Consider the following 25,509-nt stretch of genomic DNA (forward strand, 5'->3'; position numbering starts at 1 on the left):
TTTTCCCCTCTCTTTACATGCCTTTACAATGAGAAACATTCCACGTGAGCAGAAGCTGAACCAGGAGTTGACGCCAAGATTGTTTGGGGGATTATTATCCTGAATTAACAATCCTTGCACACGTAGACAAGAAATGCACCCACCCCCACCCCCAGTTATTTCAGCTGCACCTCCAAGCTAACATCCTGGAGCCAGTGTGTACTAACCGTGAACTTTGGCTTTGACTTTAATAACAGAATCACTCTCGAGGTTCTAGGCCCCTGCCCACAATGGGAGATTTCTTCATAGATCATGTAAGCTGAAATAATTTTAGATTTTTCCATTTACCCTTCCAGCAAGGTGTGGAACAGCGGCGAGATGTTATCCGCACGCCACACCTACCCAACAGTCGAGAATCACTATTGAAGGCTGTAACCCTATGCATACTAACCTGCTAAGAAGCCCCATTGAATTCAAGGTGTTTTACTTTGGGGAGCAGGGGAACCAACTTGCCCCACAGACTGAGGGGGCCTGGCATTACCAGTACTCTCCCAGCGGCAGCAAGCTGGGGAATGGGTCAGTGGTGGGGAGCACAGAGACGGAAAATCACCGTCTTCGCCTCCCGCCCCAACTGGCCCCACTTGGCGAGTCAGCCAGTGGTGAGGGTTAGTGGCCCCCTCATTATTGGGGGGGGCTTGGCCCCCTGCCCAGAAATATTGAGGGGGCTGAAGCCCCTTCCACCCCCTATAATTGGTGCCCCTGTCCAATTTTCCTTCAAATACCCATATTATTTTTGTTTGGATTTCCTGTCAGAATACACTCAAAGCACGAATCAACCTTTCTGACCCAACTCCCCATACATTTCTTGAACACAAAGATGCTGGAGACATACCAGGAAACAGTCCCTGGTGGCACGAAACTACAGGAAGGCAATTGTCTAAAGCGATTTTCAGGAATTTTTGAGATGGGAGTTCAGGCTTTGCCAATCCTGTTAGAGGGACAATAAGAACAGAATAACAGGAAACCTGAGAAACAATCCATGAGATAGCTAGAGCAGTGTTTTATTTATGTGACATAATAATACTATGTTAATTTATGCCTGCACCACTGAACATGGGATCTTTTATAGTAGCCCATCGGTAAGATTCCGCCTAACAAACAGAAAGAATACACTTCCGGGAAGTAAGATTACTTAAGATCACAAACCAACAGACACAGCTGCACCTTCAACAAAGACTATAGTTTTTAAAGATCTCTGAGTATCTTCCTAAAATCTTTAACACGTGTTACATGAGGTGCGCATCTAAATGTGCTTTTAAAGGTACAGACTGTGGGGAGGCAGCAATGCTGAAAGGGGCATTTCAGTGATTCTGGGTGGCACAAACAAGGGCAAAATTTGAGGTGAACAGTAATTGCATTACGGGACTGCTGGTAAATGCCATCTTTTTACCTCAATTATTATTATTTTTTAAAAAGCAAACAAACCTAAAACTTCAGAGGGCAGGCCTATTACCCTCACTCTGATATGGCTTCGTGTTGCCAGGGTGATAATGTCTGAAGCCAAGTCAGAGTGAGGGTGATGCTTCGTGCCCTTACTTTGAAGTTTTGTGGGTAATAATAATAACGCAATGGCCTTCTGGTTTTAAAACAGCAGCAGTTGGGAGCAAGAGGACAAAGTTGTGCATCATGTAGTTTCATGCGTCAGAGAACCAGTATCGACTGTGGTTCTCTGTTGAGCGTACATGATTAACGTAAGAACCTAAGATTTCTTTTGCATGAAACTGTAAGTAATATCTCATCCATGCATCCTATTTCCAACAGTGGGCAGACACTCGCTCACTCAGATGTGCTCTTATGAAGGGGACGAAATCCTATGCATACTTACCACATAACACCTGTCTTGAAAGACCTACATTGGCTCCCAATACGTTTCCAAGCACAATTCAAAGTGTTGGTGCTGACCTTTAAAGCCCTAAATGGCCTCGGTCCAGTATACCTGAAGGAGCGTCTCCACCTCCATCGTTTAGCCCAGACACTGAGGTCCAGCTCTGAGGGCCTTCTGGCAGTTCCCTTGCTGCGAGAAGCCAAGTTACAGGGAACCAGGCAGAGGGCCTTCTCGGTAGTGGCACCCGCCCTGTGGAACGCCCTCCCACCAGATGTCAAAGAGAACAACAACTACCAAACTTTTAGAAGACATCTGACGGCAGCCCTGTTTAGGGAAGTTTTTAATGTTTGATGCATTACTGTATTTTAATATTTTGTTGGAAGCTGCCCAGAGTGGCTGGGGAAGCCCAGCCAGATGGGTGGGGTATAAATATTATTATTATTATTATTCCTTCTGTGATGGAACTCCTATTTGGGGACTTCCCTGGCTTTTTTCTGGCCCATGTAGGACCACTCTGGATAGCTAGCCTTGGTGAAGACTTGACATTTTTATCCCCCCAAAAGTTTTTGATTTGAGTTTCCACTGAAAGGAGTCTGCATCTTAATGTATTAATGTATTTATGTTGTATTTTAATCTTGTTTTTTAAGTTGTATTTCGGTCTTGGCTGGGGTGGGCGGGGTATAAATATAAAAATTATTATTATTATTATTATTATTATTATTATTATTATTATTACTACTACTACTACCACTACTACTACTACTACTACTACTACCTGGGAGTACAGGAGTCAGCAAAACTTGCTTTGGAGTAAACATGCATGGATTTGGGCTCCCCGATCACCTCTGTGGAAACCCATTTCACAGGAAGTTGGGACATAAAGCTTTCTTGATTTACTATTAAATGAAAAACTTAAATATATATATATATAGGTCAACAGAATTGACTTGAGTTTGGGTCTGGAAGACCATGTTTCCTAATGCTTCTGGCTCACAAACTCACTGGATGACCTTGGGCAAGTCCTGATCTCAGGTTGCCACAATGGACAGCAAGAACCCAGAAGTGGAAGAGCATCAGTGGCTACCATAGATGGGAAAGGAATCAGATTTGTATTGGTGCTTATGAATTGTTACCACAACGAAGCAGTGTATAAGGTCATGTCACCGTATTTGGGGGTCATCTCTAAAAATATTAATTTGGAGCACTTTGATCCATCGATACCCTAGCTATGTAAAGGAGATCTTGAAATCCGTTTTTTTACTTACTAACTTAAAATCATTTTTTTGCTGTAATTAGTAAGACAAAACGAAAATGATTTGCAAACACTAACGATTTTCTCCTTCATGTTTTGCCTCTTCATTTATAGGTACCAGGAACGATTTTCTTTCTATATGAAGCCGGTTCATCCTGTCATTGTTGCTCCACTGCTTTGCAGTAATCCTGCAAACTGAGAAAGATTGAATAACTGAAACTCTGCTTCCAGTGAAAGGTGCAGAGAGGCTACACATACAGCCAAAAATTTAAAAATGCACTTTATGATAGGTACGGTAGATTGTTATTACAGTGGTACCTCAGATTACAGGCGCTTCAGGTTATAGACAGTTCAGGCGAGATGAGCGCCGCAACCCCAGAGTCGGTCACGACTGGACCTAATGGTCAGGGGCCCCTTTACTTTACAGCTGAGGGGGAGGCATTGGGTGAACGGTTTGAGGCAGCACGGAGCCTGCGGGCGCCCAAGCCACCGCATCACTCCCAGGAGAGACGTGTGGCTTGGGCGCGCTGCAAGCCCCGTGGTGAGTGCCGCCCGGCATTTTGTCACCCACCTCAGTGGGGACACCCAAGGCGGACCATGCCCACCGCACCCCCCTTCCTCCGCCACTGAAAAATAATGACATTGTGGGGAAAGCAATTATATAATTGTTGATTGCTTCTCTAACTTTAAAAAAAAATATCTATATTTATATTAAAGGACCCCTGACCATTAGGTCCAGTCGTGACCGACTCTGGGGTTGCGGCACTCATCTCACTTTATTGGCTGAGGGAGCCGGCGTACAGCTTCCGGGTCATGTGGCCAGCATGACTAAGCCTCTTCTGGCAAACCAGAACAGCGCACGGAAACGCCGTTTCCCTTTCCGCTGGAGCGGTACCTATTTATCTACTTGCACTTCGTGCTTTCAAATTGCTAAGTTGGCAGGAGCAGGGACCGAGCAACGGGAGCTCACCCCGTCGCGGGGATTCGAACCGCCGACCTTCTGATCGGCAAGTCCTACGCTCTGTGGTTTAACCCACAGCGCCACCCACGTCCCTTATATTTATATTACTGCTGCATAAAAGAGACCGTACTTTCCTTGAGAGAAGTCATGCGTCTTTTTTGCTAAGTCTTCTTAACAGAATTCAGAAAACACATTTGGGCAGCCCAGTGCTATGCTTGCTTATTTTAAATCACTTCCCAAGTAAAGGCGCGTGGGAGCCCAGTTTTAGTAACTCCTTTGGAAATCAGGGGGACATTTCTGAATAGACGTGGACTGAGCTGGGCTCCAAGCACAGCAGCGCCACAACCACTTTAGCCATGAACTCAGAATCCTGTGATTTTGACCATGAAATCCCAATACAGTGGTACCTCGGGTATATACGCTTCGGGTTACATACGCTTCAGGTTACAGACTCCGCTAACCCAGAAATATTACCTCAGGTTAAGAACTTTGCTTCAGGATGAGAACAGAAATTGTGCTCCAGCGGTGCGGCGGCAGTAGGAGGCCCCATAGGCTAAAGTGGTGCTTCAGGTTAAGAACAGTTTCAGGTTAAGAACGGACCTCCAGAACAAATTAAGTACTTAACCTGAGGTACCACTGTACACCAATGTGAATGTAGCAAAATGCAGAGTTTCCTTTTCAGTGAAAACTCCACATTAAAGTTGTGTTCAGTACTTAATTCTTGTAAGGGCCGTCTCGTTACACTTTGTGTGAAGGACGAGGTAGCGTGTTCCCACCCACCTACCTACTTCAGCTTCATAATCCTACTTCAGTTCTGACTACAGGACAGGATTCTCCAGCACACTTGAGGGCAGTAGGAAAGTTTACAGGGTGCGGGCAAGGTATCTTGCCGCCTGAGGCAGCTACCTCACATTTCCTAATGGTAGAGCTGGCCGTGTCCAGAGTTCAGATCTATTCCCTCAGCCTTAAAACCCTTCCCTTCAATCCCAGATGTGTTGAAACTGGTTTGTGATTTCTTATAGTTATACAAAACCGGTGAAAGCCAAGGATGTCCCAAGCCATGTTTTACTGATCCTGCCGTTTCTCAAGCTCTTCCAGCTTATCCTTAGCTGGGTTATCTCTTCAAAGGAAAGCAGTTTTTCTTTCTACCTCCTATTTTTTCTCTGCTACTATCATTTCTTCGGGGTGCACAGAGGTAAGCTATTATTGTTTCATATGGGCTACAGTTGAGTTTAGGAATAGAAAATAGGTTCCAGGGCATTCTGCTTAGAATAATTCAGACAACAGTTTAGGTAGCATCTCATGCTTGGTTTTTATAAATTCTGCCAAATGTCCTGGTTTTTATAAATTCTGCCAATCCATTGAAACCTGGCTGTAATAGACCAGCAGCAATATCACTGATAGATGCTATAAATGATAAGCTATCATGGGCCAGTTACAGTTATGAGAGAAACATGGTATAAATCCATCACTGCTTTTAAATTAAACTTGTTTTCTTCTTCTCAGCCAAACTAGGTAAAGGTAAAGGTAAAGGGACCCCTGATAGTTAAGTCCAGTCGCAAACGACTCTGGGGTTGCGGCTCTCATCTCGCTTTACTGGCCGAGGGAGCTGACGTTTGTCCACAGACAGTTTTTCTGGGTCATGTGGCCAGCATGACTAAGCCGCTTCTGGCGAACCAGAGCAGCACATGGAAACGCCGTTTACCTTCCCCCCAGAGCGGTATCTATTTATCTACTTTCACTTTGATGTGCTTTTGAACTGCTAGGTTGGCAGGAGCTGGGACCGAGCAACGGGAGCTCACCCCGTCACAGGGATTTGAACCACCGACCTTTTGATTGGCAAGCCTAAGGCTCAGTGGTTTAGACCACAGTGCCACCCGTGTCCCTGCAGCCAAACTAGGGCACCCCTCTAAAGACCATACGCTAGACTTAGATAGCCTCTGGGAAGAAAGCAAATCTCAAATAGGAAATACTAGGGAATCTGCCATCATTACTCTCAGTGAAATTCTTCTTTCAGGAACAATAGAATTACATGTTCCCCATTCAGTCGCTTCCAGTCCAACGTCTCCTTGTAGAATGAACCGGGACACAAAATGAACAGATCAAATAATGCTTTCTGCTGTCACTGCAAAAAAAGCAGCTGTGTTTATGTTCCAACAAACCACTTCTGTGGATTGATGTGGGAGGTCAGCTGTACATCAGATTCTCCCAAATCATTCCATAAAGAATTTTAAGACATATCACAGGTCTGTGTAGTCACTTCTTTGATCCTCTCGCTCTCCGCGTCAAATATATATATATTATACCTGGACATCTCAAAAATGAAGTTATTGGCTTTAAAAGGACAATGATTGCATCCTTGACCGTTTTCCCTTCCAAATGCTAATCTTACCCTCCAGGGAACAGCAAAGCTCCTCTACTTGGTGACACTGGAGGCTCCTCGCTTAGTCCCTTTCCCTCACTAAGAGTTATCCATACTCTCTCCCTAACTACCATTGTGACCTTTGCAGGTAGGCAACCCTGTACATTCTGGGTGGAGGAGCTGTAGCTAAAGCAAGCTTTTCTGTGGTAGGGCTACCACCCAATGTTTAAAAACTTAATAGACTTTTTCTTTACTTTTTATAGTTACTAAGATTTGTTTAAGCCTCCTTGATAGTCACTGGAAATATTTAGTTGCAGATTTTGAGATGATTCTTGGCAAATGAAGACTGGGACCATACCACAGGGGTTCCAAAGTGGTAGACAGTTCCTAGTTTGAACACGTCTTTGTGAGAAGACCTAATCTTGCCTTCTGAGTCAGGATTTGATTGTGCAAGAAGCCTTCGTTTTCCTTTTTGAATGTTCCAGTTCAGCATTCAGTGTTTGTTTACTTGTAAGAACATTACTCTGGGGCTACTTGAATACACTCAAACTTTTTGAAATGATGTAAAAACTTAATTTTACCCATGCAGGCGTTTGCCTCAAACTTGCTCTTACAGGTTTTTTTATTATATTTTAACGGCTGTATTTTAGTGTTCTCTGCTCGTAGCGTGTAGATGATTTTTAGAAATAAATACAATTCATAAATTATTACTGGGGAGCACAGAGAATTGTTTGCCAAATCCCAGCATTCTCATCCTTTGATATATACTTTATAGCCCAAGTATTCTGTGTCTCTGTAGCATTTCTAAACCTCCATGATAAAGGTAAAGGGACCCCTGACCATTAGGTCCAGTCGTGACCGACTCTGGGGTTGCGGCACTCATCTCGCTTTATTGGCCAAGGGAGCCGGCATACAGCTTCCGGGTCATGTGGCCAGCATGACTAAGCCGCTTCTGGCAAACCAGAGCAGCGCACAGAAACGCCGTTTACCTTCCCACCGGAGTGGTACCTATTTATCTACTTGCACTTTGACGTGCTTTCGAACTTCTAGGTGGGCAGGAGCTGGGACTGAACAACGGGAGCTCACCCCGTCGCGGGGATTTGAACCGCCAACTTTCTGATCAGCAAGTCCTAGGCTCTGTGGTTTAACCCACAGCGCCACCCACGTGCCTAAACCTCCATGACATTCTGGCATAAAACAAAGGAGCAGTACTCAGAGCAGATAAGAGAAAGGGCTATCCAAATAGTATCAGACTTAGTTCTCAGGCTCCCACTGAAAACTGTAGTACAAAGTAAACCAGCTGCAATTTTACCAGGAAAAACTCCCCCCCACACACACACACTAGGCACCAGGTTTGGGGAACAGGAGTAGCCCACTTGAGTAGTGTCTCTGAGTATACTTTCTTACTCCACACACCCCATCAATGATGGTTGACATTCACCCTTATAGGGGCAATGATGCAGAGGGGCAAAACTGCTCATCTCCCAGCAAGTCGCCTGGTCACCATGTGAATAATGTGCCCTTGGATGCATGACAATACACACATTCATTATAAAGGGTATTTCTCCCATTTTGCATCAATCAACAACAATGTACACCTAGAACCAACTTGTGATAAAGATGTTTATTTTATACAAAAGTAATATGCGATTCTTAAGGACTTAACTCCTACAAAAGTGAAGTTTATAAGCAAAAGCATCAACGATGACACGCATTTGTAACTTTATAAATGTGCCTGTTAACATCAACTGAATACCAGCGGTTATATTAGTTCTCTTGCAATAAGCAAGACCTACCACACAGTTACTTATGTTTAGCTGTTCAGATGGACTTAATTTCTAATTGGCAGTTTCTGGTTGTAGAGTCGGTTTGCAATTAAGATGCTAGTACTCTAAAATGAAAGACACACTCTGTTGAAACAAGTTGTGTTGCAAACTTGAAGCTATACTAATTTCTAAGTTATTAGAAAGGCATGGGAGAGGTTTTAAAGGAAGATTGCATGGTGCTAACATTCTGACTAAATTCTACTATTTGGAAACCACAGGGACGTGGTCAGTAGGGCTGTCATGATGTTTGTGACTGTGCCCATAACACTTGAAAATGCAAAGGCTAGCGTGCCCTTATTCCAGCAATTTTCCTGCTTCAGTTTCCTAAATCCAGATTACTGGGCCATTTGCACTACAACAGCTTTCCAAGCCTTCTCTTTGTCGAAATCCTTCATGCTGTTATTGGAAACCTACAAAAAATAAATAAATTCAAACACTGTTATTGACAAATTGGAATGGAAGAATCCAGACTAAGGGTAAATCACTAGATGATACATTAGATGTGTGATCACATTTCCACGTCTTGCATTTTTATAAGAAAGTAGTAAGCAGTGAAGATGCCTAATCCAGATTGGGACTGCAGTGCAGGGTAAAAGGGATCTAACCCCTTCCTTCATGCCATTTTCTTGACCAAAAATGCCACCCCCAACTGCTGTTTGCCCAGGCAGCTTTGGAGGCACATACCAGTTTCTCTTTGGGGGCACTTAGGGTGACGCTGTGGGTTAAACCCCAGAGCCTAGGACTTGCCAATCAGAAGGTCAGCAGTTCGAATCCCTGCGACGGGGTGAGCCACTGTTGCTCGGTCCCTGCTCCTGCCAACCTAGCAGTTCGAAAGCACATCAAAGTGCAAGTAGATAAATAGGTACCGCTCCGGCGGGAAGGTAAACGGCATTTCCGTGCGCTGCTCTGGTTTGCCAGAAGCGGCTTAATCATGCTGGCCACATGACCCGGAAGCTGTATGCCAGCTCCCTTGGCCAATAAAGCGAGATGAGTGCCGCAACCCCGGTCGGTCACGACTGGACCTAATGGTCAGGGGTCCCTTTACCTTTACCTTTAGCCATTTCGGGGGGAAATTTTCATTGATAAAATGGCATTGGAGGAAAAACTTAAAACAAATGCTTGGTAAGTATATTATTAAAAACAGTCCGGTGGAAGCACTTCAGTGGACTGAGCTTCTTCAGAGACACAAGAATACATACAATCCCCCCCCCCTCCCACTTTACTGCAGTTCCAATCTGAATCAGGTCCTCTCCCTAGATTAAGCATAAGTGGTAAACCATGAACAAACTTAGTTACAGCTTGTGGTTTGCCTGGAGCTATGAGCCTGGGTCTGGAAGTAACACGAAGCCAAACCATGGCTTAGTTCCAGACAGCATGGCTTAGTTCCAGTAGGAGCACTGGAAGCAAAATCTGCAGTTTAGGAACCCACATGTTTGCTCGTTCACACTTAGCCATGTCAATATAACATTCACTTACAAATAAATCTCTATTTTAAAGAAGAACTGTTATGGGTACTAGCAATGAAACCGAAATGATCAGCAGCATTCCATAATTACACCAATTTTAAAGTGAAATTATCCCTCACCTCTGTTGTTTTGTACTCTTGTTTGTTCATCTGTGGCACAGCCCACACTGAATCCCGCATCTTCATTTTTGCCTTGAAGCTTACACACAATATGACAGTGCCAGTAGTCAGGAAAGCTTGAATTAACAGCATCAGCATTAAAAGCAGGAGGAGCACGTCGTAAGACTGCTAAAAAAATAAATATACACATAGAAAAGGCTTTAGCCTTTAGGTATGCTAACTGTTACACACTTTTCTGCCTCCAAAGGTCACATTTACTGGAGGCACCTGCAATGCTCTGGTTTCCCCTTACTTCCAATATCAAACTTCTATATCCTTAAAGGCCATTCTGTCCTGGTTTGGGAGCCAGCGGCATATTTTGTCACCGTTTATTAGCATGAGTTTTCCAATATGAAGTGTGAATGCCCAGGCATACCACATTCAAGTGTATATATTTCCTTATTATGTGAATGCAAAAGGAAACAGATTTACAAAGTTTTTCCATAGTTTGACTTGTTAGAAAGCAGATTTTTACTTATTCCTCCTTCTCTCTCTGTGCCCACCCATTGCCAACTCCCATGCAGTCTCTAAGGGCTATGATCAGCACTTGTTCCCACTCAGGACTCAGGCAATTGGTAAGGAGGGGTGGCACTGCATGCCTAGCCTCTGGGCAAGATTCATTGCCCACTGACCAGAAGGGAAAGGGAAGTTGACATGATATGATAGAGCCAATTCAGTGCTTCTGCACACTGATAACCTCCCTACAGTGGTACCTTGGTTCTCAAACGCCTTGGTACTCAAACAACTTGGAACCCAAACACTGCAAACCCAGAAGTAAGTGTTCCAATTTGCAAACTTTTTTCAGAAGCCAAATGTGCTCCATTTTGAGTGTTACGCTTCCGATTTGAGTGCCACACTTCCATTTTGAGCGTTATGCTGAGGTCTGTCTGTTTTTGCTATTTATTTTGCGTTTTTGTGGCTCTTTTTTGTGACTGTGTGGAACCCAGTTCAGCTACTGATTGATTGTGTGACTGCAGGACATTGTTTATTGCTGTTTTAGGGGTTGTTTTCAAAAATCTGGAACGGATTAATCTGTTCTGCATTACTTTCTATGGGAAAGCGCACCTTGGTTTTGGAACGCTTTGGTTTTGGAACAGAATTCCGGAACGGATTAAGTTTGAACGGATTAAGTTTGAGAAACAAGGTACCACTGTATCACCTTCCAGTTCTCCCTCGCAGAAAGCAGCAACTATGGGCCACAGTTTGTATATGTCTTATAGTCTTTGGGAAATTATGGGGAAACCACAAAACATTATGGCAGATCTGCTGTACTCCTTATATACTACATAGACTCACTCTAAATAATTGCTAACACTGTGTATAAATTGGCAAATAATCTCCTGATATTATAGGAACTGAAGTTGTAGTTTATACTTCCCCACCTCTTATAGTGCACAAGAAATAATAATTTATGCATTACAATGTGTACAAGAATAAGGACAGTGTATAAACTCAAACAGTAGTAGTAGCATAATACCTTGGGAAAAGGCCATGTACCCTATGCTTCCGTATCTCATGTTTTAAAATGGCTGAGACCTTTGTTTTGGACATCTGTGGTTGGGAGTCCCAGCACATTCCGTTACCACAGCACATTAAGTAACCATACCTGGCAAGAACAAACCTGTCATGCTTTACAGTATGACTGAAATTATTTCCTGAAACTGACGTTCTTGGCAAGATGCAAATTTGCAAGCAACAGATAAACAGATTTCAATCAACTGATAAGCATCTCTAAAACATCTCAAGAACTAGAAATTGCACAAGTGATATCACAGGGAGGAAATGTTACACACATTCACTAGCTTTTACTTAGCCAGCGTGCTATGGTAAACTGTAAGAATGCAGCCAAATAATGTATAGGTAATTTAAATATGCTACACTCCCTCTCTGATCTTGCTTTCCTTTGGCTCCTAATCCTGGCTCACAATTTCTCAGCCTCAAAAGCAATCCTGCTTGCACACAACACAATACTCCTACTTCTCTCCCTACGTGTTCCAAAGTCACACATAAAAAAACCTGAAACACAGCATTTCTAAAAGTTAGGACTATGTAGAATAGAAAGCAGTAGTTTGTATGGAACATTGTGGCCTTGGCCACAATACACTGACAAGATACATTGATTGTTTGCTTGGTAATTCAAAAGCAATACATACTTTAACTGTTGGTGGATAGTTTTTAAAGATGTCAACAATTCGCATGATACTGAAGGACAAGTATCCTGAAGCTGTGAATAATAATGGAGATGTAACACTGCTTATGGCAATCAGGACTTCTACCTAAAATTAAACATAGAATTGTGATTAGATAGTTATTTGTTATTAATTAAAAAAAGATTCATGTTGTATGTATTCTTGTTTCTCTGAGCAAGCTTGCATAAATGAAGTTTTTTGCAATTTATTCATAAAAAGAAATTCAAAATGTGAGCTTAGTCCCTGGAAACGTGAATGAGGAGTATGAAGTATTTACAATGACGAATATTTTAGAACTCATATTAATAAGTATGTATTCAGAGCACCCAAGGTATTCGTAACATCCAGACAAAGGCCCAGTCCCCTCTAAAGAACTGCATGCTGTGTTCCATTTGTGTGGTGCTTTGGATAATTGTGAATAAGGGAGAAAGACAACAAAACAGATATGGGGGGAAAGGAGAGTAAAACATTACACACGCAGCTGGGACCAAAAGTGATTACAGATATACTTAGACTGCATTCCTAAGCACACCTACTAGGAAGTACCATTGAAACCAATGGAGCTTATTTTTGAGTAGACATACATAGCTGTGATGGGATGATGAGCTGCTTGTGCGTAAAATCCTGATCCCTCAGAGTTTGGCTAAGTACCCAAACCTCTGTCTGTGATGGAGCTCCTTAAGCATGGCTCCATCAATCGCTCGTTGAATCGGACAGTGGGCGTTTACGGAACTTCTTCCAGCATAAAAGCTCCTTAACGGAAACACGTCTTCTGGACTCTCGGCGTGACAGTTTCCGCCGAGGAGTGGGTGTTCCTACGGGAGGTCCTGAAACCCCCCCACTGTTCTCGCTTGAAGTATCTCTGAGCTCTCCCTCCGACTCACTTTCCCTTGGAACTCCACTTCTCCCCCTGCTGGTCCCCTCCTCCGCTGAGTGGTCTCTCTCACCCTCCATGAGCCCTTCCACCTCCTTCGTCTCAGATGACAGTTCCCTGACATCCACCTCCCCTCCAGGGCCCCCTTCACCCCCTTCCCTCCCCTCCTCTGCGGGAGGCGAGGGAGCAAAACCCCTGAAGGAACCTCCCTCATCTTCCGAAGTTTCGAACACTTCCCTCCACCTTTTGCTGTTCCCGGTTTCCAAGTACTCCTCCTCCTCGGAGTCGGTACCTCCTTCCAACTCCGATTCCCTGAATCCCTCCAGTTCCTCCTCATCGTCGGTGGTGCCAAAGTACTCCCTTCGGAACCTCGCTACTGGCTGAGGTTTCCTGGGGAACCTTTGGTGGAACGTTTCGATCAAGACCTCGTCATGGACCTCCTCTGCCTTCACCCAGGTGTTTTCTGACTCCGGTTCCCCTTCCCACGCGACCAAATACTCAACCTGATTCCCCTTCCACCTGGAGTCGATGATTTCCGCCACATAGTTGCGGCTTTCCCTTTCTTCTATGGCTGGCCCCCGTGTGGATACCCCTTCACCTTCCCCCCGGTATGGTGACAGTAATGACCTGTGGAATACTGGGTGCAGTTTCATGTGGTTCGGTAACCGGAGTCTGAAAGCCACTGGGTTGATCTGTTGGATGACCTCAAATGGTCCCAATCTTTTGGGTCTCAATTTCTTGCAACCCCCCTTGTACGGCAACCCTTGGGTTGATAGCCAGACCCGACTCCCCACCCTAATTGTTTCACCTTCCCTTCTGCTCTTGTCTGCCTGCCTCTTATATTCTTCTTTGGCCCTTTCTAAGTTGTGTTGGAGTTGACGATGGATCGCTTCCATTTCTTCTACAAAAAGTTCAGCGGCCGGAACACTCCATCTCTCTCCTCCTTCCCCTGGAAACGCCCTGGGGTGGCACCCATAATTAGCCAAAAATGGGCTCATCCCGGTGGACACATTCTCTGCATTATTGTAAGCAAATTCCGCTAGTGCCAACTTTTCGACCCAATCGTTTTCTCTGTCATTGACATAGCACCTCAGGTATTGTTGAAGGATACCGTTTGCCCTCTCCGCCTGCCCATTGGTCTCAGGGTGCCGGGCAGTCGAAAAGTTGACCTCTACGTGCAACAAGCTCATAAGCTTCCTCCAGAATCTGGACGTGAACTGTTTCCCTCTGTCGGACACCAGCCTCAAGGGGGCGCCATGCAGCCTAAAAATATGTTCTACAAACAATTTCGCTGTCTCTTCCGCCGTGACTGCATGTGAGCAAGCTACAAAGTGACCCATCTTAGTTAACTGGTCTACTACGACTAGTATTGCGGTTTTCCCCTGGGATTTGGGCAGATCAGTCATAAAATCTATCGACACCGCCTCCCACGGTCGTTCTGGTGTGGGTAACGGTTCTAATAAACCCGCTGGTGCCCGCCTTTCTCCTTTGGCTCTCTGGCATTGGTCACACCTTCTCACATACTCCCGTACATCCTCCCTCACCTTGGGCCACCAAAACTCCCTGGTCACCAACCACATGGTCTTGTGTTGCCCAAAATGCCCCGCTGTGGGATTGTCGTGCAACTGTTTGAGTACTCTCCCCCTCAATTCCCCTTCGGGTATATATAGTGCCCCTTTGTAATACAATGCCCCGTTTCTTTCTTCAAAACCTCCGGGGTCTTCTCCCTCTCTCCTTAAACCTCTGAGCTTATCCTGGGCGTACTCATCATTTACCGTCCCCTCTACCAGTTCTCTTTGCCCCACCCAGGCCGCACCACACACCCAGTGGTCCTCTGGGATAATATGTCTCTCTTCTGGCGCTCCCTCCCCCTCCAAATATTCAGGTTTGCGAGAGAGAGCGTCCGCTCTGATGTTTTCTGGACCTGGCACGTAGCAGATTTCAAAATGGAATTTGGAGAACTCCTGGGCCCATCTCACTTGTCGTTGGTTGAGCACTCGTGCTGTTCTCCAATACTCCAAATTCTTGTGGTCCGTACACACTTGCACCTTATGCTGTGCGCCAATTAGTAAGTGTCTCCATCTCCGGAACGCTTCGTGAATGGCGAGTAGTTCTCGGTCATATACCGTGTAGTTCCTCTCGGATTTGTTCAGCTTACGCGAAAAGAAGGCACACGGTCTCCATTCCGACTTATTGCTCCCTGGCTGAAGCAGCACTGCCCCCACCGCCCGGTCTGAGGCATCAGTTTCCACTCTCATGGGTTTTTGTAAATCCACATGCAGGAGCTGTTCTTCCGAAGCGAATGCCTTTTTCAATTCCTCAAAAGCGTGCTCCGCCTCTGCCGTCCAAACGAATTTCTTCTTGCTGCTTAGACAGTCCGTGATGGGAGCCGTTAAGTGGGCAAAGTTCTTGATGAATTTACGGTAAAAGTTCCCAAACCCTAAGAACCTTTGCACATCTTTTTTGGTTTTCGGTGTCTTCCATTCCAGCACCGCCTGGACCTTGCCTGGATCCATGGCTAATCCCTTGTCTGATAAGCGGTACCCCAGGAATTCCACCTCCTTGGTGTGGAACTGACACTTCTCCAATTTCACCCACAACTGGTTTGCTTGCAGCTGGCTCAGCACTTCCCTGACATCCTTCACATGCTGCTCCTCATTCTCCGAATATATCAGCACGTCATCGAGGAATGCCACGCAATTCTTGTAGAGCAAAGGTCCCAGTACATGGTTCATGAGCGATTGAAAACAGGCGGAGCCTGATTGCAATCCGAATGGCATAACGAGATATTCGAAAGCCCCTAGGGGGGTGAACATCGTTGTCTTCCATTCATCCCCCTTCTTTATTCGTATCAGGTTGTACGCTCCTCTCAAGTCCAGTTTCGTGAATATCTTTCCCTTCCTCACCCTGGTCAAAATGTCATCAATCCTGGGCATGGGGAAAGTCACTGGTTCTGACACGGCATTCAGGGCCCGGTAGTCCACGACCAATCTCGGTTTATCCGTGTTTTTTTTGTCCACAAAAAACACTGGACTGCCCCCCACCGCTCTGGACTCTCTGATGAAACCTCTCTTCAGGTTTTTGTCAATAAACTCCCTCAACTCCTGCATTTCCCTGTCTGACATGGCGTACAGCTTGCCCACGGGTAGCTGGGCCCCAGGGACCAGGTTAATCTGGCAGTCAAAGTCTCTATGCGGTGGTAGTTTATCTGCTTCCCTTTCGCTGAAGACCTTGCTCAGGTCAGCGTATTGTTTGGGCACCTCCCCTTTGTTCGCCACTTCCGTCCCTGCTATGGAGGCTTTTGCCCCTTCTGGCACCTTTCCCTCTTTGCAGTGTTCCAGGCAATGTCCTGACCCAAAGGACACCACTCTCTGATGCCAGCCCACTAGCGGGTCATGCAACGCTAGCCAGCTCATTCCCAAAATGACTGGCGCCCCTCCCAGGGTGGCTACATTGAACGCTATCCTTTCGGTGTGCCTTGCCACCCTCATAACCATTGGGACGGTCTGTAGGCTAACTTCTCCCCCCAACAGCTCCCTCCCATCGATCGTGGTGACCTGCAGGGGGTTGCTTAAAGGGAGTGTCTGTATCTGGTGTTCCGCTGCAAACTCCTTGCTCATAAAATTACAGGAGCTGCCTGAGTCTAACAGCGCCTTGGTCTTTAGTGGGTATCCGTTTGCCAGCTCTAGCAACACCTCTATTACTAGGGCTGGTCTTGGAGGTTCCGGAGTGGGCACTTTTACTGCTCCTTGGCCTGTCTGCAGTGCCCTGACAGAGGCAGACAGGCGTTGGCTTTTACTGGCTCCTGGACTTCCTCCTCCTTTCCCCCAACAGCCCCCGCCATCCCTTGCCATTCCTTTCTTTGCGGGCAGACTCTGGCAAAGTGACCTGGCTGCTGGCAGAGGTAACATTTCTTGGCGCTCTTTCCCTCCTTCTTCCTCCCTTCACTGGGATTTGAAACTGCGCGCGCGCGCGCTGTTCCAACTTCCATCGGCTCTCCGGGCGGGAAACTTGGCTCTGGAATCTCTGGAATGCGGAAATCCCTCCAACGCTCTCCTTTCCCCTCCCGCTTCTCCAAGGCTCTTGCCTCCTGGCGCGCTCCAATGGTCAGCGCTGATTTGGTCAGCTGGTCCATAGACTCCGCCCTGGGCGCCCGGGAAAGTTCGTCTTTCACCGCCGAAGAAAGCCCCTCTTCAAATAGCATTTGAATGGGTTCCGCCGATAGGTCCCACCCCAATCTATGTATCAACATTGTAAACTCAGTCCAGTACTCACGAACCGATCGGCTCCCCTGTTTGCAAGCCATCAATTGTCTGCGTACCAGTCCCTGTTCAATCTCGCTGGAAAACATCAAATCCATGGCGCGAAAAAACTTCCTCGCGTCCTTCAGCATGTCACTATTCCCTGCCATCAGGGGCCTGACCCAGTCTTTCGCCCCTCCTTCGAGATGGCCAATCACAAACGCCACTCGCGATGCCTCATCGGGAAAGTCATTAAACTGCAGTTCAAGAGCATACTGCATCTCTGTCCTAAAGGCTTGGTAGTTCCTGGGGTCCCCCCCAAACTTCTGCACCATTCCTGGCATCTTTCTTGCTAGTGTAGCGCCTTTTGCCTTTTCTGCATCCTGCGCCCTCCTCTCTTCTAGCCTCGCCGTTTGCATTGCTAGCTGGAGTTCCAACATTCTGTACCTTTCTTCCAGAGTTGGACCTTCTCCAGCTCCTCCTGCTCCTCCGGCTCCGGCTGGGTCACTCATGATGCCTCTCTGCACAAGCTGCTTTCAGGGACTGTCCGATTGCTGTGATGGGATGATGAGCTGCTTGTGCGTAAAATCCTGATCCCTCAGAGTTTGGCTAAGTACCCAAACCTCTGTCTGTGATGGAGCTCCTTAAGCATGGCTCCATCAATCGCTCGTTGAATCGGACAGTGGGCGTTTACGGAACTTCTTCCAGCATAAAAGCTCCTTAACGGAAACACGTCTTCTGGACTCTCGGCGTGACAGTTTCCGCCGAGGAGTGGGTGTTCCTACGGGAGGTCCTGAAACCCCCCCACTGTTCTCGCTTGAAGTATCTCTGAGCTCTCCCTCCGACTCACTTTCCCTTGGAACTCCACTTCTCCCCCTGCTGGTCCCCTCCTCCGCTGAGTGGTCTCTCTCACCCTCCATGAGCCCTTCCACCTCCTTCGTCTCAGATGACAGTTCCCTGACAATAGCATTACACTATTAAATGCTTACAGACTCTCCAGCTTTGAAATGCATCACAGCATAGGGAGAGATATAACTATGTATGAAAAAGCCAAAAAAACAGAGCAGGTGAAAGAAAAGATCATAAAGTTTGATACTGTATGTGAGCCAGTAAAGAATTCTCACTATGCTTTATGTAGCTAATGTAGCAGATGGTAACATTTTGGATGGAATGGAGAGCATCAAAGTGCAATAAATAAGGATTGCAATGTTTTTGGACGTAGTACAGAGCATTTTGACCCACTATTAATTTCCTATCCAATCAGTTTTTGAAGAAACATAAACATCTATAAAGCCAATTTTTTGGAGATCACTAAGGCATCACTGTACACCCAGAAGATAATGATTCCATTATGCCTCCTTCATAAACTGTGTGAAAAAATATCATCACTCTCTGGCCCAAAGGAAGAGATTTGAAATGGCAGAAATGTTAAATCAGTCTAGTTGCTGTTCAGTTTTCAGAAAGTTCTACTGGACCTATTTTCACCATAACATTTATGATTGCATCAGTTCATTGAAGTGCTTCCACCAGACTGTTTTAATAATATACTTACCAAGCATTTGCTTGGATATTCAGCAGCAACATGACTTGCAATGGCACTGGGAAAACACTAAAAAGAAACTACCGGTAAATATGAGAAAATGTTTAGGACTAATCAGGATATATTTGGGTAGAGCAGTAAAGGTAAAAGGTAAAGGTACCCCTGCCCGTACGGGCCAGTCGTGTCCGACTCTAGGGTTGTGCGCCCATCTCACTTAAGAGGCCGGGGGCCAGCGCTGTCTGGAGACACTTCCGGGTCACGTGGCCAGCGTGACGAAGCTGCTCTGGCGAGCCAACACCAGCGCAGCACACGGAAACGCCGTTTACCTTCCCGCTATAATGTGGTACCTATTTATCTACTTGTACTTAGGGGTGCTTTCGAACTGCTAGGTGCGCAGGAGCTGGGACCGAAAGACGGGAGCTCACCCCGCCGCGGGGATTCGAACCGCCGACCATGTGATCGGCAAGTCCTAGGCACTGAGGTTTTACCCACAGTGCCACCCGCGTCCCCCGGGTAGAGCAGTGCCTATTAGCAAATATACTTATTACTCCAACTGCACTTCCAATGATTTCTTCTTGTTAATTTATAATAAGGAAAAGGGTGCTTTTCAGGGGGCACTAGGACACCACCAAGTAGGCAACATATTCCTGCTGTTGCTTGAGGCAGGATTCACTCCAACAGAATCTCTGACTGACCCCCTCCTCTGGAGTACTAGCAAACTTGGCCAGAGAGTGAACTATCACTCCAGTAAGGGGGGTGGGAATCAATCAGAGATGCTGTTGGAGTGAAGACACTTTTTCCTGCTTTGAGAAAGAGAAGGAACATGCTCCCCACTTTGCAGAGTCCTAGTGCCCACTGGAAAATTATAAAATACACACTATCTACCTAACTGATTTAAAGAGTAACCCAGTGCACATTTATTCAGTGGTATATCCAGCTGTATTCAATGGGGCTAGAAAAGTGGGCATTCGGTTATAGTCCTAATGGGATATACCATCTCAAACTCTTATTTTGCACCAATAAGTTGCATGTATATAGGACTGAAGGGTTGGTTTGGATGATGCCTGTGGATCCCAACCAATTTTGTATCTGTAAGATAAGGTCTACACTGGAAGTAACTGCTGAACTGATCAAACTAGTTTCTTTTAAGTTAATGGTCCTTGCCAGACTTGTAAATACATGTTTAATGTGTCTAAATAGTTGGCCATATTGCTACAGAAACAAGTTAATGCTAGTTAACTTCTGGGAGGCAATAAGCCTCCCCCCTCACCTGGCTGGATGCCCCATCATCTTGTGTGAAGGAGAACAAGAGGCAATGAGCTAGCCTTTGTGCTAGTTTGGTCTGAACCTGGAAAGTGATGCACAAAGGCAGGGGCAGAGGAAGGGAGTGTGGTGGAGGCAGTCCGCCCGGGGTGTCACCACTGAGAGGGGTGACAAAATGCCAGCTGGCACTCACTGTGGGGCCTGCAGTGCACCTGAGCCACACGTCTCTCCTGGGAGTGACGCGGTGGCTTGGGCGCCCACCGGCTCCATGCTGCCCCAAACGGTCCACCCGCCACCTCCCCCTCAGCTGTAGAGCAGCTGAGAGGAAGCAGGCAGACTTCTTGGAGGCCCCACGGAGCATCCTGCCCCAGCTCGCCCCCCGCCCCTGGGCACAGGGCACACGCACCGTCCCAGGCACCCAATCGGCTTGCTCCACTGCTGCACAGAGGCTTGACTTGCTCTCTGTGCTGAATCCAAAGCTGTGGCATTGGCTGAGTGGGTGAGGGAAATCTCTAGAAACCCAGTGCTTTTTCAGGAGGAACTCGCCAGATCTCAGTTCCACCATCTCTTGGATGGGTTCCAAAACCTCTCATGTGAGTTCTGGCACCTCTCAGGTGAGTGCCGCTGCCTTTCTAAGAGAAAGAGGGAGGCATTCATGGTGAGTTCTGGCACCTCTTTTTCTAGAAAAATAGCACTGTAAAAACCTAATAGGCAATCAAGATCTGTTGGACTGCTAATGCCATGAGTCCCTCCATCTTGTACTCAGGTTGTATATATGTATAAATATGACCATACATTCTAAATACACCACAGTCTCCAATGGCCTTCATTCTAAGGAAACAGAACCTGGGTAAATGCTGGAAACCCTGGACTCTCTCGCTAAGTTATTTGTTCTTTTTTTCTGATTCACATTCCTTTATTTCTACTAGATCACACACCTTTCTGAATCCAGTTTTTGTTTTTTTAAATATGCCTGACTACAAAGGACCTGGGCTCTTTTCCAAATAGACCTGTAAACTAAGACACAATGTGGTCTCCCACATAATTCATACTGTCAGCACAAGGATTTCTGCTTGTGCAATGGAAACTTTCCACCTCTCCTCCTGCCTGCACACCCTAAATTTGTTCTGGGGTTTCTCCCAGCCCTCCATAACAGATCTAGGGAGGGGTGCACACAGGGAGAGGAGGGGGAAAGTCCACTGCACAAGCAGAAATCATTGTGTCGATGAAGCAAGTTGGCTTAATGCTGGTCAAGAGTACCAGCCTTTCTTATCTGTACAGAATGTTGTTACATATAGGTGTACAAATGCTGTTAATATTAAAGTGTGACAGATTTACAAGAATAAGTAGAATGTTCCTAATATATATGTATAAGACACTGATGGTACATTTAAAAACCTGTTATTCATCAAAGTGAACAACAGTTTATAAAATGTTATATTCAATGATGTAATACTTACAGCCACTAAAATCCAAAAGAAAGTTACTGAAAGATAGGGCCCTGAGACTAGAACATCCATATTCAAAGCTATTATTCCACCAAACACAGCAGAAATTCCAATAATCACTTCAATTACCTAAAGAAGAAGAAGAATTTGCTTGGGATTTTTACATAATAAAAATATATTATATAAAATTATACATAATTCATAGCAGATTCTTAGAGACTGATAAAACAAAGATCTCTTACTGAATAGGATTTTAGGATCCGTGCTGGAAAGCTGACATTATTCAATGTGATCGCACTATCATACATTGTCGTCTAAAAGAGGGGGAAAGATGATCAGAGTAAATAAACTATTAACCAAGCATTAGTCATCTGGGTGTAGAAGCTACCCGCAGATTGGAAGAACTTACAACTTGGTAACTTACGACTTTATGTTTAAAAACTTAAAAGGGAATTCATGTTTGAACTCATGTAACCCATAACACACATAGCTGTGTGTGTTTTATGTGAAAAGGACCTTTTCCTCCTGCTGCTTCCATCTGTGTGCATAAAATACTAAAATACAAGACATACCAGCATAATTTCTCCCTCTCTCCACGTCAAGATATACAAATCTATCCATCTACATATCTACACATGTACGTATATGTACACAAATATGCCTGTTCATTAACATGACCCACTCATGCTGAAGTACTGCAGCTGAAATGTCAATACCATTCATAAAACAGCTTGCTAAGAGGGAGGATTACATAGATAGGGGATTAGTTCCAGAGATAGTGCAATGAAAGAAATTCTGGCAGCTGCACTGTTCTGCAAACTGTTAAGCAATAGCTAGCAGAAAACTAGGCACAACAAGGAGTTCAAGTGTGCATCTTGAGATGTTGTGAAAGACCTTGTCCAAGAAATTGTGCAACACCTTGTGCTAACACCGACACAGCTTTCAGTTCTCTTTTCTTAAGTACGCATATTGTGCTAATGGAGGAAAAATCATTCAACTCATGTAAGATCCTACCTAAGATTAGCTAAATAGAATAAATTGTTTGAGAATCTTAGTCTTACTCTTCCACCACAAACAAGTTTTGTTAGTTTTTAAGTGAAATAAGGCTATTTGATTTTGTAGCTCCCTGTTTCCTTGTATTCTGTAATTTTCATATATCCACATGGGTGAATATGCTAGCAAAGCTATAGACCAGGCATGTCTAAAGACTGTTTCAGGGGCCTAATCCAGCCCACTGGTCAGTTTAATTTGGCCCCTGTGGCAGTTTATTTCCTGGGATAAAATCCTAAAAAACCTCAACAACTTTAATCCCCAAAAAAGCTCAACAACTTCAATCCTAAAAAAATGGTCAACAACTTTGGTCAGCCCTCACGGCCCTTCATTTCATCAAATCTGGCCCTCTTTGAAAAAAGTTTGGACACCACTGCTATAGACAATACAATGTATGGAGATGTTGGACTGTCTGGACTATACATAACTATACAGACCCAGTGTATTCACAAGAAAATTGCTACAGCAAAGACAGATTTTCTGTACTTGTAGACATTACAATGTGGATATAGTGGTACCTCTGGATGCGAATGGCACCCGTTAGCATCCTGAAGCGAACGCAACCCGCGTCTGCGCCTGTGCGGATCGCGATTTGCAGCGTCTGCACATGTGCATGACATAATTTTGAGCGTCTGCGCATGCGCGAGCGGCAAAACCCAGAAGCAACGCATTCCGTTACTTCCAGGTTGCCGTGGAGCATAACCTGAAAATGCTCAGCCTGAAGCATATTTAACCCGAGGTATGACTGTATTGATTTAGGATGCAACGTAAACCTTGGCCGCTGCCCAGTGGGGCTTAAATGAATTGCAGAGTCACAGTTACATCCACATCCTTGCTGCATGTACCTGCCTGGGCAAAAGTTGGGGCGTCAGCCTGGAGCTGGTGCAGCAATCAGGCCCAATGCCATCATGTGGCAACAATGAGGCTGGCTAGGGATGGCTCAATCCCTCAATGCCCCATTTGGTGAGCCAAACAGGAAGCTCCATGCCAGCAGAATAATGCTGGCATTACTTCACAGTGAAGACTGGCAAGACTAGACAGAAGAATATCTCTGTCCAATACACCGCCACCGAGCCCAGTACAAAGTGGGGTTGCATTGCACTGATAATCTTTGAAAGTAGCATGTGCTAACCGGAAAGGAAAAAGGAAGCTCCTGATCTCACTGCCAGAAAGATGTTTGTATGAAATCTGTAATGCTCATATAAAATACAGAAAAAAGGAGTTATTCCCCAGCAGAAATGCACCCCAAAGCCCCCAATATTCAGTAGTACACAGGCATATGATATCATAGCTATATGACAGAATCACAGTGACTATGTTTCTGAGGCAGTATGCAAATATGAAGTAGAGATTGTAGAAAGCCTTTGGGCTATTTTAGAAATATTTAAGGAAAAACTTACTTTCTTCCTCCTGCAGCACTCCTCGTTAAACCTTGCTGAAATTATTACAGTAGTTGCCATGAAAATTTCCAGTAGAATGAGGAGAATCAAGTTGAAATTTATCTGTGCATAAAAGGTATTAAAAATTTTTAGATTAACATAAACTTATCTACATAATTACTATAATGTCACCCGGTCCGATCCAGAGCATGACCTTTGCAATGGAGCACTTGCAATGAAAAATGGAACCATAGGAGCACCATTGTTGTGGCTTCTCATGAAGTTTGGCTAACCATTCTAGTTTAGCCCCTCTAAACAGGGGCTTTGCATTGGCATACTTAAAACTGGATGAACCATATAGGGAACCATTTCACACAAACCTTCCATGTGGAACAGGATCAACACAGTTATGGTTTTTCAATGGCTAGCATAATGCAAATGCAACTTTTGAATCAGGCCTAGAACAGCTCGCTCAATTTTTTATACCTAGAGTTTTGAGAATGAGAATTGCTGGCAATCTGTTTGATATGTCTGATCATTTGTTGCTTGAACTTTAAGAACCAATAATAATATAGCAAGGAAAGAAGCGGAAATGAAATGCCCAAACACATGCCAGCATTAAAACATTAAAAGTATTTTCCTATAAAGTCTCTTCAGATTTAAAAACAAAAGCAACAAATTATGAAATAGTGCCTAAGTAGCATCTGATTAACTTTTTGAAAGATTATATATATACAATGAACAAAATAAGCAATCTCAATACCAAATAAACTAATGATAGAATTTATCTTTATTGTTAAGAACTCACATTTACTGCTGTAGGGTTCAAGACAAGTTTGCATCCAAACCAAACTAAACATGTTGTTGTAATAGCAAATGTAGAAACAAACAGCATCTGAAAATTGGGTATCTGTAAAAACAAGAACAAAAAACAACACACACACACACACACACATTAAGAATATTTCATTTTTGCTTTAATTAAAGAAATTAAGTGTTAACAGTCATTCCAAGCTTATAAAGCACTTACCACATTAACTTTGTTTCGGGCTATGGCAAAACTCACAGCTGCTGAGGGAATACACTGGAGAGAAATTAATGAAAATTAAGAGTACAATTTACAAACTAAACTAGAATTTCATGAATAATAAAATTTCCCACTGAGTATAGAATAGACATACTTTGCCTATGTGAACATAGTAAATCACAGCAAAAGCCCCATCTCACCCATAAAGCTTTTGGATAATTTAGGCAAATCCATTATCTTTCAGGCTAAATTTTTGTTTGTTTGTTTGTTTTCTCTTTCTGAAACCCACTTTTTCTGTCTCTTCCTCCGTACTCTCTTCTGGCAAGTCTGAACTTGCAGAGGGCTTTTGAAATTAGGCTGCAGATTACCTACCACCACTGCCCTAAACATAAATTTACTGTGATAAAGGTAAGAGTCACAATCCAAAGATCTATTTAAGATGTTCCCAAGGGCTTTAACACATGAGACCACTGACCACTGACTTAAAACAAAACAGCAGACCCCAAATAACCCAAACACAAATTTTTTTTGAGACGTACACTCCATTTCAAAAATGATTTGCCATGGAGTGACAGGAAGGTGAACGTTTGGTAAACGCATCCAAAAGCC

The 25,509-nt window shown here is 44.7% G+C and overlaps 2 protein-coding genes across 6 annotated transcripts in view; both read right to left on the reverse strand.

The window, feature by feature from the left end:
- Nucleotides 1-6,562, reverse strand: part of TTLL8 (tubulin tyrosine ligase like 8) — a 38,255-nt gene extending 31,693 nt beyond the window's left edge. For 2 of the 3 annotated variants that reach the window (XM_083575073.1, XM_083575075.1), the window contains exons 1-3: nt 6,470-6,562; nt 3,195-3,311; nt 872-967 (exon numbers count right to left, since the gene is read on the reverse strand). In XM_083575073.1, the coding sequence (XP_083431199.1) occupies nt 872-967; nt 3,195-3,270 (172 nt within the window). In that variant the 5' untranslated portion in view covers nt 3,271-3,311; nt 6,470-6,562. Of the gene's footprint in view, nt 1-871; nt 968-3,194; nt 3,312-6,383 lie in introns of all 3 variants that reach the window. The other variant, XM_083575074.1, reaches the window with a different exon arrangement.
- Nucleotides 6,563-8,048: 1,486 nt separating this feature from the next.
- MLC1 (modulator of VRAC current 1) overlaps nt 8,049-25,509 on the reverse strand; it is a 29,149-nt gene continuing 11,688 nt past the window's right edge. For all 3 annotated transcript variants that reach the window (XM_083575319.1, XM_083575317.1, XM_083575318.1), the window contains 9 exons: nt 24,904-24,957; nt 24,682-24,783; nt 23,895-23,996; nt 21,687-21,758; nt 21,457-21,573; nt 18,746-18,802; nt 12,043-12,165; nt 9,851-10,018; nt 8,049-8,675 (listed from right to left, as the gene is read on the reverse strand). In XM_083575319.1, the coding sequence (XP_083431445.1) occupies nt 8,601-8,675; nt 9,851-10,018; nt 12,043-12,165; nt 18,746-18,802; nt 21,457-21,573; nt 21,687-21,758; nt 23,895-23,996; nt 24,682-24,783; nt 24,904-24,957 (870 nt within the window). In that variant the 3' untranslated portion in view covers nt 8,049-8,600. The remainder of the gene's footprint in view (nt 8,676-9,850; nt 10,019-12,042; nt 12,166-18,745; nt 18,803-21,456; nt 21,574-21,686; nt 21,759-23,894; nt 23,997-24,681; nt 24,784-24,903; nt 24,958-25,509) is intronic.

Source organism: Podarcis filfolensis (genome assembly GCF_964270895.1).
Source record: "Podarcis filfolensis genome assembly, chromosome: 10".
Classification (NCBI taxonomy): domain Eukaryota; kingdom Metazoa; phylum Chordata; class Lepidosauria; order Squamata; family Lacertidae; genus Podarcis; species Podarcis filfolensis.